Source organism: Parasteatoda tepidariorum, chromosome 4, assembly GCF_982258835.1.
Source record: "Parasteatoda tepidariorum strain Cologne lab strain chromosome 4, Ptep-v5.0, whole genome shotgun sequence".
Classification (NCBI taxonomy): Eukaryota; Metazoa; Arthropoda; class Arachnida; order Araneae; family Theridiidae; genus Parasteatoda; species Parasteatoda tepidariorum.
Genome location: NC_141758.1, coordinates 75822075 through 75840754, shown reverse-complemented (window position 1 = coordinate 75840754; position 18680 = coordinate 75822075). Strand labels below are relative to the sequence as shown.

The 18680-nt window shown below is 33.9% G+C and overlaps 1 protein-coding gene across 1 annotated transcript; it reads left to right on the top strand.

The window, feature by feature from the left end:
- Positions 1–1348: 1348 nt before the first annotated feature.
- LOC147811065 (uncharacterized) lies at positions 1349–16783 on the top strand. The gene is made up of 4 exons (XM_087162212.1): positions 1349–4617; positions 10486–12148; positions 16048–16103; positions 16591–16783. The coding sequence occupies exons 1-4, from the start codon at positions 1349–1351 to the stop codon at positions 16781–16783; spliced, it is 5181 nt and encodes a 1726-aa protein (XP_087018338.1).
- The last annotated feature ends 1897 nt before the right edge of the window (positions 16784–18680 follow it).

The following is an 18680-nucleotide window of genomic DNA, read 5'->3' as shown; positions in this document are numbered from 1 at the left end:
TGATAAACACGGTAATGTATATGCTGTGTGTTATAAAAGGAGTTTAGAAAATTATTAAAGCTACTACAGAAAAACTATATCAGAAGTGGAACTACAATTTGATGGTTTTATAAGAGAAGTCATCTTATAAAAATGATAATAAATTGTTTTTACCAGTTTTGCACTTGATCATCAAAATCTTAGATAGGTGATTAACTTATAGAGATGGTCAACTTAACAGGTTTCACTGTGCAAGTAAAGTAAGCACAGCAACTAAGGCGAGCTGCGAGAAAAGAAAATATTTACGAGCATTTAGTGCAAATCTATCTTTTTATCATTGTTTTTTTTTAACTTTACAACAGATGTTACGGCTACTATAAATGAAAAAAAAAATAGTTAAAAATATTTGTTGCTTCGTAGACGCTTTAAAATACTGTTTCATACGTGGTCCAAATCAAAATATTCATTTGTTCACTAAATTACTATCAAAACTATTTTCAATCGAGTTTGAAACAATTATTGATGCTGTTATAAAGAAAAGCAAAGTCATATTTCTCATCTGCGAGCTGAATGTTTGTACTTTGTATTGTTTCGAACTTCAGAGCAGAAATGATTAAATAAATTATTTTGCTTATCAAAAAAAGATTTTTTGCCTTTTATTTTTAAATACACACAGATGTAGGCCCATGAAGTTGAACTTTTCTGAATTTCTTGTTGGAGATTGGGTCCTAGTTAGGTCTTATTTTTAATTTCCTCGAAACGCGAGATAATTTTTATTAAAAAAAAATTAGCTAGTGAGAACATTTTTATGTGCGAGTAATTAAGGTTCTTGAGGTTGGGGAACGAAGCGAGCTGAGGTCGAAACCTCTTAGTATTCTTATGCAGCTCAAAGACCGCACCAACATTAAAATATCGAAGACAGTTCCGACTGATTTTTACACATAAAAAAGCTGGAAAAAAACGAGCTAGTCAATGTTATTATAATTTTAGTGTTTTCTGGCAAACGGCGCTGTTTTACAGAAATATAGCCAAATAAATTAGTGCAGTAAATGAATATATATATATATATATATATATATATGATTTATTTTTGGGCTACAAAATGTTCGAATCCGCTACTTTTGGAGCTCCCATTCGCTACTTTTTAATCTTAAGTTCTGGCAACACTGAGTGTTAGTAGTAGTAGTAGATGCATGTAACTGCAGCGATGAACCATCGCCACATCTCTCAATAAAATTGTTTTGTTTGTAACCAGTCGCCTAGAATTACTTATAACCTCTTCATACAGTCCACGCTATCGACGACCTTACAGTTTGGTCGTAACAGCCGGAGTGCTAATCTAGCAGAATTAATCGTGAATTAATTCAACATGGCGACTGCTACAAAGGCTACTACGTCGCTCGAGTCTAGCGTCGTTCTAACAAGGAAGCGAGCAAGCATCAAAGGTCAAATAACTAGGCTTTCGAACGTGCTTACCGATGAAACACCAAATCAAAAATCCCTTGAAATCAAACTCAATTCATTGAGGGGTCTAAAAACGAAGATCGATGATCTTCGAAACGATTGCTACAGTATCTTATCCGATACAGATTTAGCAGACTTTGAAATTTCGCTAACGGAAATGGAGGACAACGTAGAAGCAATTGAGGTAAGCTACTTAGACTTAATTATTCCACAAACTTCAAATTTGAGTTCAAATTCTGTTTTGAATGAACCGAATACTAATGCAAACATTAAACTACCTCAAATTACTTTACCCCAATTTTCGGGTAAATACACTGACTGGCTTACCTTCAAAGCTCAGTTTACTACCTTAATTGATGAAAACAATCAATTAAGTGACTCTCAAAAACTGTATTATTTACAATCATCATTAACTGGTACTGCAAAACAATTACAGAATGTAGATGACTCTTATTCTTCCTTGTTTAACGCATTAAAAAACAGATATGAAAACAAACGACTGATAGTAAACAGTCATATAACTGAGTTATTAAATTTAAGTAAAATTAAATTTGAATCTTGTAAGGATTTAAGAAACTTAATTGATAATTTACTTAATCAATTAAGAGCATTAAAGCAACTTGGATTAGAACAAAATAAATTATCTGAGACACTAATAATGAACATTGTTTTGCAACGCCTTGACGATGAATCAAGAAAGGCTTTCGAAATGTCTTTAAATTGTAACGAATTACCCACCTGGGAATTTTTTACTGAGTTTGTGTTAAAACGTATTCAAGCTCTTGAAAATGTTCAAAAATGTATTTCCGTTTCAAAACCGAAACAAGAAGTAACCCCCAAACATAAAAGTTTCGTTTTGCAAAATGATAAACATTTCTCTTGCTCTATGTGTCATCAAAACCATTTAATATATAAGTGTAAAAAATTCATTGACTTATCTGCTCAAGAGCGATTGAATAGTGTAAAAAAATTGCATCTGTGTTTTAATTGTTTGGGTAAACACATGTTATCTCAATGTAAAAAATTAGAGTTTAAATGTAAACATTGCTCTAGAAATCATCATTCGACACTTCATGGGGCTAATTTCTTAAAACCCGAAGTTGAAAACAAAGATAATCAAATATTAGAATCCAATTGCTCTAATTTAACTGAGATTATTCCAAATCAAGCAAATATTGAGATGAGTAATATGAGTGGAGGGGAAACGAAAACTGTCACTTCCTCCTTCGCCCTTTCTCACAGCTGGCAGAAGGCGCCGCCAAGCAGTTGTAATGTCTATGATACTTACTCAAATGTTTTGCTTTCAACTGCTTTAATTTATGTGCGAGGAATAAATGAATGTTTTTATCCCTTTTTATGTATTCTCGATAGCGGTTCTGAAATAAGCGCTATTACTGCTGATGCAGCAAAATTATTGTGTTTAAAGGAGAATACATTAAACTCATTAATAACTGGAATTAATGGAGCTAGTTTGAATGTAAATAAATCGATCTCTGCTCTTGTTTCTAATAAAAATAGAGACTTTAAGAAAGAGATAAAAATGCTGATAGTGCCTAAAATTACTGAATTAACCCCTGCTAAACCGCTTGATGTTTCTAAAATTAATTTTCCTCAAAATTTGACTTATGCAAATCCTAACTTTTTTAAGCCTCAACGTGCGCAAATCTTGCTTGGCGGAGATATTTTTTACGAACTATTACGAACCGAGCAAATAAAATTGGAGAATAGTTCAGTCATTTTACAGAACTCTGTACTCGGCTGGATTGTAACGGGAAGATTGGGCACTAAAGATAATTGTAAGGAATACAAATGTCACTTATTATCACAAGATCACACTTTAACTGATTTGCAAACATTTTGGGACCTTGAGTCTCTAGGAATAAAGGATGAACCCAAATGCTTAGAGGGGGATGAAGCACTATCCAAATTTAATGAAACAATTAGTTATAAAAATAAAAGATATGAAATCACTCTTCCTTGGAAAAGAGATTGGAGGGAATTGAACGATAATCTTACTGTCGCAACTAAGCGATTTAAAAGTCTTTTAAATCGTATGACTTCAAATGAAAAATTGTATATTCAATATAGTGAAATATTGCAAGATTACTTAGAAAAGGGAATTATTGAGAAGGTTTCATCCGCTTCAGATACTGTTGATAAACCTGTGTTTTATTTACCCCATCACCCAGTTTTCCGGAAGGACAGTGTTTATACCAAGTGTCGCATTGTTTTTGATGCTAGTTCTTGTGATGTTGGTGAACTTTCACTTAACGATTGTCTCTGGACGGGAACGAACCTTAATCCGAATGTATTTCATCTTTTAACCTTTTTCCGAATGAATAAATTTGCTATTTTAGCGGACATTGAACGTGCTTTTTTGCAAATAGCATTGAACGAAAATGATAAGGACGCATTGAGGTTCCTTTTTACTCTAGACGATCCCACTAAGTCTGAAAATACTCAATTGCAGGTATTCAGATTCAACAGGCTTCCATTTGGAGTCAACGCAAGCCCTTTTTTGCTCTCAGCGACTATCAAGCACCATAATGATAAGTTCAAGAAAATATATCCAACAACTTCAAATATTCTTGATACTTGCTTTTATGTCGACGACATTGTAGCTGGTGCAGATAACTTGTCTGAAGCCTTCAAAATTTCTAGGGAAGCTGACATTATCATGAAGGATGCTAGCATGCACCTTCGTAAATGGGTTTCAAACGACGAGTCACTAAAACAAATGTGGGAGGAACAAGGATTCAGTACTCTTCCTCCATCCTCATCAGAAAGCACAAAAGAGTTACACAAAGTTCTTGGGATGTCCTGGGACACAAAACTGGACATTTTAACTATGGAAGTTAAGGGACTACTGGAATTTCTTGACTTGAGAAAAAATACAAAACGATTTGTGTTGCAAGCAGCAGGTAGAATATTCGATCCCGTAGGGCTAGTAACACCCTACACCATCAGATTAAAGATTCTTCTCCAAGAATTATGGTTGCGTAAGATCTCATGGGACGACGAGCTTCCTTCAGATATTCAAGAAACTTGGAAGCAGTGGTGTATCGAAATTTCTGAATTGGCTAACTTGCAAATACCCAGAAATGTATTTCAAATTTCTGATCACTCAGACTTTGTGTTAGAATTGCATGCATTTGCAGACGCTAGTCCAAAGGGGTCTGGTTCATTTCATCGACAATCACTTCATCGACAGGCCATTTCATCGACACCACTTCATCGACAGGCTATTTCATCGACTAGGTCATTTCGTCGACAGGCCGTTTCCTCGACAGGGTTGTTTCGTCGACAGGCCATTTCGTCGACAGGGTCATTTCGTCGACAAGTCATTTCGGCGACAGGGTCATTTCATCGACAGGGTCATTTCGTCGACAGGGTCATTTCGTCGACAAGTCATTTCGTCGACAGGGTCATTTCGTCGACAGGTCATTTCGTCGACAGGGTCATTTCGTCGACAGGGTCATTTCGTCGACAGGTCATTTCGTCGACAGGGTCATTTCGTCGACAAGTCATTTCGTCGCCAAGTCATTTCGTCGACAAGTCATTTCGTCGACAGGGTCATTTCGTCGACAAGTCATTTCGTCGACAGGGTCTTTTCATTTACAGGATCGTTTGGTCGACAAGGTCATTTCGTCGACAGGGTCATTTCGTCGACAGGGTCATTTCGTCGACAAGTCATTTCGTTGACAGGGTCTTTTCATTCACAGGGTCATTTCGTCGACAGGGTCTTTTCATTTACAGGGTCATTTCGTCGACAGGGTCATTTCGTCGACAAGTCATTTCGTCGACAGGTTCATTTCTTCGACAAGTCATTTCGTCGACAGGGTCATTTCGTCGACAGGTCATTTCGTCGACAAGTGATTTCGTCGACAGGGTCATTTCGTCGACAGAGTCTTTTCATTTACAGGGTCATTTCGTCGACAAGTGATTTCGTCGACAGGGTCATTTCGTCGACAGAGTCTTTTCATTTACAGGGTCATTTCGTCGACAGGGTCATTTTATCGACAGGGTCATTTCGTCGACAAGTGATTTCGTCGACAGGGTCATTTCGTCGACAAGTTATTTCGTCGACAAGTGATTTCGTCGACAGGGTCATTTCGTCGACAAGTTATTTCGTCGACAAGTCATTTCGTCGACAGGGTCATTTCGTCGACAGGGTCATTTCGTCGACAAGTGATTTCGTCGACAGGGTCATTTCGTCGACAAGTTATTTCGTCGACAAGTCATTTCGTCGACAGGGTCATTTCGTCGACAGGGTCATTTCGTCGACAGGGTCATTTCGTCGACAAGTTATTTCGTCGGCAAGTCATTTCGTCGACAGGGTCTTTTCGTTGACAGGGTCATTTCGTCGACAGGGTCATTTCGTTGATAGTGTCATGCGTAATTCTGAAACTATTTTTGAGATTTATTCTAAATTTTTCTATTATTAATTAGAAAAATGCACTTATTTAATTTTATACTAAAGTAAAATTCTTTATGGCGGTTTATTGTTCCAATTGCACTAAAAGAAGTTCACTTTTTAAATTAATTAATAGATAGTTGAGAAGCGTTTAAACGGTTGATGTATCGAAATCTACATTTCTAGATCTGAATCGTAATAGCTCGACACTTATTTTTAGGATAGGTGAGGATTGTCTTCAGAACATTACCAAGCATGATATCCGGACCGTGGTTACAGTTAATATAGTGTGACGTTAACAATCAAATTGTTTTTAATATCAAATTATATTAATAAAATATATTTTTAGAATTAAAAGTAATAAAAATATATTACAATGAAAATTTAGACACTATTTCAAGGAGAGGAAAGCTAAATATATTGCTGTAAAAATTTTCAACATTTTTACATAAATTTTAGCGAAAACATAGACATCAGTCGAATTCTCACAGAAATGAAAATAATCATAGACCTAATTATTATATCTGCATAAGTAGAAAAAAAATTCTAGGTTTCTTATGATGGAAAAGTAATTTCTTAATGTTCACTTTAATAGCAATTTTAAACTTTTTGTTCAGCATCTTTAACATTAGGACAGGAATATGCTTATTCGAACGATCAAACTGAGTCTTAGTTTCGTTACTACTATTAGAGATTTCGAAGAACAATAGGAACACAAACTTGATATTTAGGTATTTACCGAGGCGGTTGTAGATTCCCACAATATTTAAAGTGCTACTCACCTTACCAAAATTGTTTAGAAGCACGGGCGTAACGTTGCAAGCCTGTTAGTGTTTGGTCTTCACAAAATATGTTTTTTCTATGAATAGTGAATTTAATAATAGTATTAATTATTCAATTCTAATCTAATACTATCAAATTATACTATTTTTGAACTATACTATTATTATAATTAAATAATAATAGTATAATTTAATAAGAATAATAATAGTAGTAAGTAAATGATGAATTAATTCATTTTTTATTTGCAGGATTTAAATTAGACACATTTTGCTTAAAAGAAAATTAACAAAAAGTCAAGCTTGGAACTTAAATGTAAGAATAAATAACTCCTACTCTACAAAAAAGAAGAAAAAAAATCTTGCAATTAAAATTTGACCAATTTTTTACTAGTATAATTGCTGAAATTTTTAACTGATTTTCTAAACAGGATGAAAACACAATTTTCAAACACTTACTGACCACTATTAGCACGACTTATCTCCAATCAAAATTTTGATTATTTTCTGCCTGAACAAGCCAGGAGACTCAAAACTAAAATGCAGAAATAATGAAAATAAAAAATGCATATGTATTTAAAATATCAAGTTTGTTCAATAGACTACAAATGAGAAAAACAATTTATAAAAATTTTCAAGCATAGCAAAAACCACAAGGGCAAAATTTCACAAAATATTCTATCAACATTCAAAATTCCACTTTTTTCGTTTTGGTAACAAAAATTCACATTTCTTTATCAGGACACATATCAAACATGATATTTAAAAACATTTCCATTTACACTTTTTAAAGGACTTATTGCTCGCCTTTAAAATATATACTCTCCCTGCAAATTATATTAATTTAAATAAATTTTTATTCTCTTGCAAATCGAAAAGAAAAACATTTTAATATTTGAGTAAAAAAACAAGTTTGCTAAACTTATTTTAATAAAACATTAATGGGAATAAAATCAGATGCATATAGATAACTCTCCTCAATTATAAACTCAAAAGTCAATTTATTTGTTATATCGTAGTAAATTGCGTTTTTTCCCCAAATGTTTTAGATCATAAAAACCAATTATACAGGTTTCCTCCCCTCCTCTGATTTAGAACCATTTTTTATATTATTTCGATTGCATCGCATACCGAGGATGTGGAGTCATTGTGAGTTTTTACTTTTTTTTTTTTTACTTTAACGAAGTTTATTTTATAAGGTAAAAGAACTTATAAATGTTTAGGGAATATATAGGATAAAATACATATTAAACGCAACAACGTTATAAATAATTAATTAAATAAGAAATAAAATAAACTGGAAATGCGAGAACAAGATTTTTGTTTCAAATAATATTTCATTTAAATTTCACAAGAATTGTCAGAAACTTCCCTCTTCAGCAGAATAGCTTACAAAGACATGAGGAAGAGGATTAGAACAAAAAATTTATCAACATTATTTCCCAATATGTTTTCCAAGTTGGATTTTCATTTTATTTTTCCCCTAATGCATTTTTTTCCCAAGATTTTTATAATACTAGGAAGTTCAGCCAGTTGCTCACTTCGCTCGCCAACCTTCGTAATAGCCACTCATACAACTTAGTTTGTTTTTTTCTTATATCGATCTTTCTTTTAAAGAGAAAATATATAAATATTGAAATTTCAAGTAAGAAAATTTTATTAATATGTCAATAGTAACAAAATTAACGATTACTTGCATATAAAAAAAAATCAACTGAGCTTGAAAAAAATAAATATCTAAACACAGGGAATATATAAATTTTTGATAAAACAAGAAGTAATCTTACTAGCTAACTATCTAAAAGGTTTGTGTTTTTCGGATTAAATTCTTTGTAAACATCACCATTGTTATCATTGCAAAAGTTAGTTCCTTTTCCTTCTCTCTTTTTTTGAACAAGATTTTAAACTGTATTAATGCGTTTTACTCATTGCGGGGGAACGTTATATCAGTATAGTTTTCTTTTTTATCGACAGAAAATTTTTGCAGCTGAAATGGCCAGTTAACGAAAAAACCTTGTCATTGAAATTATCTATCGACCACATGGTTTCATTATCTCACAGATTCATTTTATACCGTCTTTTTTTCCTTCCTAATTTCACCCGTCATTCACTCCCTACATCAAGAATCATTCACAATAGTTGTTGCAATTGCTTTCGTGATGATAATCTACAATAATGTACATTAAAAATTAATCTTAGAAACAAATGTGTTAAATATGATTAGAAAAAAATTGTGTAATATACAACTTAAATGTGTAAAATACAATTAATGTTTCGTTTTTGCAACGTGATATGAATAGAGGAGTAGGCAATTTTCAAATGAAATGCTTTTTTCCGGCAACTTCAACATACTATTAAGATTTTGCATCAGGCTAGGCTTAAAAAATTTCATCAGAAATATACTAAATTACAAAAAAGTGCAAGGGGCATAACGTCTATTGTAAAAGAATCATAAGACTAGTTTCAAAATTACGCATGACTTTGCCTACAAAATAATCTTCTCTTAATATTGTCGACGAAATGACCCCTGTTGACAAAATGACCCTGTCGACAAAATGACCCTGTCGACAAAATGACCCTGTCGATAAAATGAACCTGTCGACAAAACTACCCTGTTGACGAAATGACTTGTCTACGAAATGACTTGTCGACGAAATGACCTGTTGACGAAACGGCCTGTCGACGAAATGATTTGTCGATGAAATGACCCTGTCGACGAAATGACCCCTGTTGACAAAATAACCCTGTCGACAAAATGACCCTGTCGACAAAATGAACCTGTCGACAAAATAACCCTGTCGACGAAATGATTTGTCGATGAAATGACCCTGTCGAGGAAACGATCATGTCGACGAAATGACTTGTCGACGAAATGATTTGTCGATGAAATGACCCTGTCGATGAAACGATCATGTTGATGAAATGACCCTGTCGACAAAATGACCCAGTCGACGAAATGACCCTGCTGACAAAACTACCCTGTCGATGTAATAACCTAGGTGAAGATACGACCCTGTCGATGAAATGACTTGACGACGAAATGGCCCTGTCGACGAAATGACCCTGTCGATGAAATGAACCTGTCGACGAAATGACCCTGTCAATGAAAAGACCCTGTCGACGAAATGATACGACGATGAAATGACCCTGTCGATGAAACGATCATGTCGATGAAACGACTCTGTCGACAAAATGACCCTGTCGACGAAACGACTTGTCGATGAAATGATCCTGTCGACTAAATGACTTATCGACGAAATGACCCTGTCGATGAAATGACTTGTCGACGAAATGACCCTGTCTACGAAATGATCCTGTCAATGAAAAGACCCTGTCGACGAAACGACTTGTCGACGAAATGACTCTGTCGACGAAATGACTTGTCGACGAAATGACTTGTCGACGAAATGACCCTGTCGACGAAATGACCCTGTCGACGAAATGACGTTTCGACGAAATGACCCTGTCGACGAAATGACGTGTCGACGAAGTGACTTGTCGACGAAATGACCCTGTCGACGAAATGACCCTGTCGACGAAATGACTTGTCGACGAAATGACCCTGTCGACGAAATGACCCTGTCGACGAAATGGCCTGTCGACGAAACAACCCTGTCGAGGAAACGGCCTGTCGACGAAATGACCTAGTCGATGAAACGGCCTGTCGATGAAGTGGTGTCGATGAAATGGTGTGTCGATGAAGTGATTGTCGATGAAATGAATGCGACCCAGTCCAAAGGCGTACGTTGCTGCCATATACTTAAGAATTAAAACAGCAAATCAAGTAACTGTAAACTTAGTGGCTTCCAAGAGCCGTGTTGCACCTCTTAAGAGAATTTCTCTTCCTAGGTTAGAATTGATAGCCGCATTACTTGCTTCACGACTTGCACGTGAAGTAAAGAAGGTATTAGATCGGAAAGGAATATCATCTATTTATTATTGGACGGACTCTCAGATTGCATTGTATTGGATAAAAGGTTCCATATATAAGTGGAAACCCTTTGTAGCAAACAGGGTTAAAGAAATTCAATCTCTCACTGACCGAGAATCTTGGAATCATTGTGCTGGATGCGAAAATCCAGCAGACTTAGTAACTAGAGGCATTAGTTGCAAATCTCTCATCGAAAATGTCACCTGGTGGACCGGACCAGACTTCTTAAAGGAATTAGTAATTCCTAAGTGTGATGAGACTCTGAACATTCCAGAAACTGACCTACCTTGTGAAGAACTGAAAAAGTGCTCTGCTCCTGATCCTAATGACATTGACATTCAATCTGTTTCTTTAATTACCACCAATGATAGATCCTTCTTTGAACAAATTCTTAACCTTTCTAACAGTTTTGTCAAACTAATTCGAATTTTATCCTTTATTTTTAGATTTATTCATAATTGTCGTAATCCAATATCTAGAAATAAGGGGTTCTTAACCATTGGAGAGAACAAAGATGCAGAAAATTGGCTTCTGCTTTCATTGCAGTCAGGTGAGTTCCAAGAGGAATTTAAAAGGCTCAAACAAGGTGAACCAGTGTCATCTAGGAGTAAGTTATCTTGTTTAAATGTATTTTTGGATGAAAATTCTCTAATTCGTGTTGGTGGCAGACTTAGAAACTCTGATTTATCGAATAATAGTAAATTTCCCATTGTGCTGCCTAGCAAGCATAAATTAACTGATGTAATTTTGAATCATTATCATTTGAAGTATTTTCATTTAGGTGCACAAGCACTCTTGTTTCAAGTGCGACAGAAATTCTGGCCGCTTAACGGCAGAAATAATTGTCGTAAAATTGTTCATTCTTGTGTGATTTGCTTTAAAAATAAGCCTGTAAGTGTTCAACAAATAATGGCCGATCTACCAAGGGAACGTGTCACTCCTAATTTTGTCTTTAATGTGACAGGGGTTGACTTTTGTGGCCCCTTTCTAGTAAAATTTAAAAATCAGCGTAAAGGAGTGTTAAATAAGATTTACGTAGCTGTTTTTATTTGCTTATGCTCAAAGGCTATACATCTTGATTTTGTTTCAGACTTAACCACTCAAGGATTTATAGCTTGTTTGAAACGTTTCTTTGGTAGACGAGGCAAATGTTCGAAAATCATGTCTGACAATGGAAAGACATTTGTTGGAGCAAATGTTGAGATTAAAAAACTTTTGAAGCTTGTCACTTCCCGCAATGAAAACTTGTCTAACTTTCTCTCAAACGAGAATATTGTATGGGAATTTATACCCCCAAAATCACCTAATTTTGGGGGCCTTTGGGAAGCTGGGGTGAAGGCTTTCAAATTTCATTTCAAACGAGTAATAGGTAGCCAAAAATTGACGCTTGAAGAATTTGTAACTATTTTAGCTGAAATAGAAGGAGTATTGAACTCCCGGCCCCTCATTCCATTGTCGGCAAACTTTGATGATTTTCGGACATTAAGTCCAGGTCACTTCATAGTTGGGAGACCAATAAATGGCCTTCAAGAACCTCTACTTAATGATATCAAGGAAACTCATTTGTCCAAATGGCAAAGGGTAACTAAATTTAGTCAACAAATTTCTCCCTGGCACATACGCCCTCTGGCGTCACTTAACATTCCCCCCCGATTGAAATTCAATTACATAATTTCAATAAACAATATAACTAACAACAGAATACATAGAACATATGAATACTATTAGAATCATAAAAAATAATGAACAACTAAATTTTGTTTATAATTATATATGTATATTAATCAGCACATGTTATCCTACTGTATTTGTTCTCAAATTGTATGTAATCATAGCAAAATTTAGTTGTTCATTATTTTTTATGATTCTAATAGTATTCATATGTTCTATGTATTCTGTTGTTAGTTATATTGTTTATTGAAATTATGTAATTGAATTTCAATCGGGGGGGAATGTTAAGTGACGCCAGAGGGCGTATGTGCCAGGGAGAAATTTGTAGTGTTAGTAGTAGTAGTAGATGCATGTAACTGCAGCGATGAACCATCGCCACATCTCTCAATAAAATTGTTTTGTTTGTAACCAGTCGCCTAGAATTACTTATAACCTCTTCATACAGTCCACGCTATCGACGACCTTACAGTGCATTATATCCATTGATCGTAATTTAAGACATCTGTTAATATATGTTCCAAGGGCTGTTACAATATATTTATTCTTTAAATATTTTTTTTATAAATATATTTTGGGTGCATAATCTGCAGGCTAAACAGAAATGAAAATAAAGAATGATTGGTTATATCTCATGGAATCAAAAAGTATTAAATCCAAGTTTTTTGAAGAAAAAAAATTAGAGCTATTCTTTTTTTTTACATTATGTCCCTCGATCGTAGTTTAAGACACTTGTCAAAATATGTTCCAAAGGCAGTGTTAGAAAATATTTATCTTTGAAATAAGTTTTATTTTGTGTGTATAATCTGTTGACTTATTGAGAAATATTGGTCTGACAAGTGTGTGTAAATGGAAAAAAATTTTCCGGATGTCTCAATAGTTCCTGATGATTTGTAAAATCATTTAGAGAAAAATAGAGGGAGGGAAAAAAATGTTCGGTTTGCTGTTTTCTCTTAAGGTAATTATTTTACTCCTACTGAGTTTCAAAATTTGTCTTCGGGTGGCGTTGCTGCATTTTAGTTTGTGTATCACTGTAAACAGTTCGCCAAAGAGCATTTAAAGCAAACTAAACGGTCAGTCGAAACGAAGATGGCTTTATCCTAGAACAACGTGCGCTAGTATGGTTTTTTTAGTGACAGAAGTTGATAGCATGGTGACAATTCTCAGAAAACACAGCTTATTCACTGACGTTCTTCTTAGTCATTACAAAAAGTTGCCTCCTTTCTACGATAAATGTTTGCAGTAAGTGGAGTTTTTTAATCCTTAGAAACTTTACCAGGTGTTTTTGTTCTGGGTGCATCCATTTTTAGTGCGATTTTACTTTCACTTTAAATGCTTTCAGATTAGTTAAACACAATCTGCAGTTGATTAATCCTACCTTCCGTAATGACTCAGAATGATAGCGCTGCTACCACTACTGTATTTCTGATACTATTACGCGTGTCCATTTTTCATTTAGGCTAAAAAGGAAGTGAATACGTGATATCCAAATGAAATTAGTATATATTTTATTGTACTTATGAATAAGCTAAACAACGGAAATAAAGTGCAAATAATGGCACAAAAAATCCAATGTTGTAGTTCTTTAAACAAAAATCTTCCTCAGTGGCGAAATACCGAATAAGAAGTGTCTGCTTTATTTCTGATTTTGCTTTATTCATATGAATATTTAATGTATACTGTTTATTTTCTTTGTTTCTGGACATTCCGTCTTACAAAATAGTCTTAAGTTTTTGTTTTCATCAATAGTTATTACGTTCATCAATTATCTTACAATTAAGAAAAGAACATAGCAAATATTGTCTACTAACATTGGTTCACCCTCAGAAAAAATGCATTTGTTATAAAGAGGCAGACTTTTTTTTTAATACTTGAGCATGTATGATAGCTTCAGGACTAGGTGTGCATATATTGGACTACATGATACTAAACTATTTTGATGTTTCAAGGCATCTGACTACTTAAGAAGTTGGCAAAAGCTTAAGAAAATCGAAGAAATAGTAATAAAAAAAAAGAATATATGATAAGTATGAAGAAAAAGAAACAGTAGAAAAAAATATAACAGCATGTAAAAATAAGAATTTAGGCCATGTTAAAAGTTCGCAATGTTCGACACGAGTCGAGTGTCGTTTAAAAGTGAATAAAAGTTAATAATTTTTTTAAAAAAATAGGCATATCCGCTCGACACTATTATGTTCTTTTTACGTCAAATAATTTCGGAAAATCATTAATTCCAATTTAATTCAGCTGAGTTAGAGATTTTTAAGAAAGCCATTTATAATTTTTTTTTAAAAAAATGCGTATTTATTAAAACTTTAATCGGGAAACCCTTTTTATGTATACTTTACTGTATACCACTGCTTACTTTTGTTTTTCTTTCGATTCGTTTCTACTGATATATTTTGATTCCTATTTTTTTATTGGCAGATTCAGTTTTAATTTTATTCATTTCACACTGTTCATTTGAAGTGTTTTTCATCCTTATTTTTCTGTATTCTACATCGAAGCTGATGCTTCAATGTTTCATTAACGAGTATTAGTGTACCCTACCAGAGGAAATAATTATAGGCCTAATAGGGGGACCACAATGTGGCCCTATAGGTTACTATGTAAGTATAGATATATATATAACAGTACTTTGAATAGCGTTAAAAACGAAGAAATTCGATGTCAATATTCTGTATTACAACATGCCCTATATCTCCCCTTAATATTGACCCATAACATTCAAACTGGACCACGTATTATATTACCGGGTACTAGTCTACCCTACCAGAGGATATAATTATAGGCCTAATAAGGGGCCCGCAATGTGTCCCTATAGATTACTATGTAAGTATATATATGGGTGATTCTCACGAAACATGACAATTCACTGTCCCTTGCACCAAGATCTAATACTAAAGTAACTTTTTTAAAAGAAAATCAATAAATAGCATTGCTGATAGCATTTTAAAATGACTTTGCACTAGCATTGACTGTTTTGTATAGTTAAAAAATCTTATTGAATATCAAAATGTCATTTTCCTGGCATGTCCCAAACAATGTTTTCAATAATAACTAGCTTCAAAACTTCCCATAAAATTTTCAATATCTAATTTTTTTTTTATCTCACCCGGTGTAAGCATCTCTAGAGTACACGCAGAGGGTACTATTTGCAAAAACTTCGTTTAAATTAATTTTTTCTTTCAATAATTTGTTTGTCCCAAGAAAATCTGTCATTTCCTTGGCTACTTTTATTTAGTGGTTCATAACCGAAATAGATAGAGCCAGTAGGCAATATCTTATGTTAATAGATTGATTAGATACCCTCTTATATGAACATGTCTTATTGCATGAATAAAGAACCAATTTTTCTGGGTCAAAATCTATTTCAAAAAATTTTTCAAGGTGAGTAGGTTTTTGTGTTGTCATTTTCCTGTCTTCTTGAAATCATTAATAACATAAACTACATAGATTTATCTGAGTTATTTTAAGAAATCCTGTTGTTTTTTGCAGAAAATAAACGTCTTATGCAAAAATATTAAATAAAATAAAGTTATATGCTATAAAATGGCGAATTTCTCTTTATCCTGGCTGTCATTTTCCTGTCTTATGAATGCCAGGACGTTGAAGTGTTACCAGAATTTTTTTTAAACTGCTAATACTGTAAGGAGGGAAAGCAAATATTAACCTAATACCAAGTTTATGTATGATTGTAATATGCTTGGATGTAATCAAAGTTATTTATTTATTTAATGATTGATTATTAATTATTAAAAATTTTATTCTGTACATATCAGCAACAAAATTTTTTTTTATTCATTCGACAGTGGACAAAAAGAATTAATTTAAGCAATTTATGGTTCATCTTACATAAAGGCTTAAGGTAAGTTACTCACTATTAACTTAAAATGACTGTTTTTTTAACTTCTAAGCTAATATGTCATTTTCCTGGTGTTCAAGATTTGGTGAATTTCTATTTTATTTTTTTTTCTCGACGAATATCAATTAACTACACTGCTGTATGCAAGATATTAATAAGTGTAACTAAAGAAGTATACAAAAAAAATTTTAGATTATATTGAAGACTTTAAATTTCAAGAAATTTTTTGGTCCAAATTGTCATGTTTCGTGAGAATCACCATACGTTGAATAGCGTTTGTTTTCTTTCACCTACATTATCATCGTTACGAAATTTTAGTTCTTCCTAATTACTTAAATGGGAGTTGAAACGATTATTGTATTTTGATGCCTATGGAGATGAGTTTTTTTGAGTATAATTAAAAGGTGCCTACGTGTTCTTTGAAAAACTCTCTCTCTCTCTCTCAATACTAGTAATAATGTTTAAAAAAATGCATTTGAATAATCTCAAGCATAGCTCTTAAGATCTCAACCCTTACACCTCAAGGAGGTCATGGTGCCTCCCCGGAAGGCGTGCAGGAATTGGATCAATGTCATGCCAGTCTCCGCTGTAATATAACTCCTGAACCCCTATATGATGCTGGAGGGATGATACCGGTTTCCCACACTCTTTCCATTTGTGAACGCATCATGAACAATGGTTAGATTGAATAGTCTTTTATTAGGGAAGAAAAACACAGATCTATTGCTCTAAGTTGATGTTTCCAGCAATAGTGCAGGCAGACTCTCCTCTGACCTTGAGTGTCCGAAAGGCACCCTAACTTTTCTTAGACAAAACAGGTGAGAACTTAGAAGCGTCTTATCTATGTAAGATTGTTCAGGGACGTAGTTAGTTCACAGCCCATTTTTATGGTAGAAAAACGCGTAGAATATCATGAAGTCGAAGATGTACTGATCAGTCAGATTTTCAAAACATGAGTCCCATCGGGCATATCTGGGATGTTCTTGACAGCGCAATTGGCTACTTACAACTTGAGGAGAAGAATGCGTGGTAAGGACCGACCATGGGATTTAAATAAAAAAAATCTTGATTTAAATTCCATGGATGACCCAAATTACGTAGTGGTGTTCGGCGGGTTAACGTTACAGCATTTAGGCTTGGTTTGTTTCACGCTGTGTCAATTTTCAGATTAGATCTAATTGGATACCCATAAGTAGCATCACGCGTATGTGTCAATCCTAATTGGCTTTTTAATCGTGGTATAAGAGAATGCCCAAAATGAAGTCGCTTACAGGTAATTATTACATCCAATTGCAATTCGCCACTTTCCTGACAGAAACCCACGGAGGCTTGAAATTGTTTTAAATGAAGGAGGATTAGCCGACATGACCATTCTACATATTAAAACCTCCTCCAGTCATATTTTGTTATATTTTTTTGGATTATCTTGCTGTGATGCCTATCAACTTATGATCTTGAGCTCGCGGCATTACTTTTTTGGTATTGTCGATTTTGCGATACTTCTGATATATTTGCCCAAAGAATTTCCCTTCATTTTGTCTCTCTTATTCTCGAATTGTTTGCAAATATGTGTTTGATCCTTTATTTGGACAAAGGTGCTTGAGAATCATTTAGAAAGGTGCATCTGAGGACCTTAATATTTATTTATCGCAAAAATTTTATTTCTGAAGCACATTTTATTATAATGATATTATCCATCCGTGGACATTAATCCGTTACACCAGTTTCTTATTTCAGAACCTATACAGAGCGCAAAACAAAGAACGAACCACCTTGAATAACTTTTTATCTAAAGATCGGATCCCCACGTTGTAGGATTTCATTTTTGAAGGTTAAAGTGGTGACCATGAATTTGCTAATTAATTAGTACAGGCGACGTTCTTTTAAAATTCAATTTCCCAGGAACCATTGAACCTTTTTCACTCAAATTTTGTATTGTGCCATTTAAAATTACATTTTTAAAACGGTGTAAAAAATTTTAAACCCTACAAATCAAAAGTTTTTCGGTTATAAATAATTAAAATAATGAATGTTTATTTAAAATTATATTGTGTATGGAATTATTTTTGGAATAACGAACTTTATTTTCACTTTCAAAAAATTTTCAATTCTTTTGAAAAATTTTCGAGATAGGGTGACATCTGCAAAAAGTAAAATTAACATTTAAGGGTCTTAAAATTTAGACCTTCTTCCTAACCAAACGTTTGGGACCATATTTCCCAGATTGCGACTACCTCCTATATTTTGGGGTGAAAAATCCGGATCCATTGAAAGAAGGGTATGTTTGTGCGGAGAAAGTACGTTTTTGAGTCGAATTTCGTAACTTAAAACATCGCCTGCAATAGTTAACTAGCATATCTCAAACCATTAAGATTGGCCCTATATAAAATTTATCAATTCACACTATATTTTACAACCACTTTTCTACCTATATCAGCCCTATATAGAATTGTCCGATTTATCCAATATTTTAGAGCTATTATTCAACCTATATTGCCTTATATAGAATTATCAACTCGATATTTTATAGCTGCTATTCAGCTAATACCGTCCATACATTGAATTGTCCGGTTCAACCAA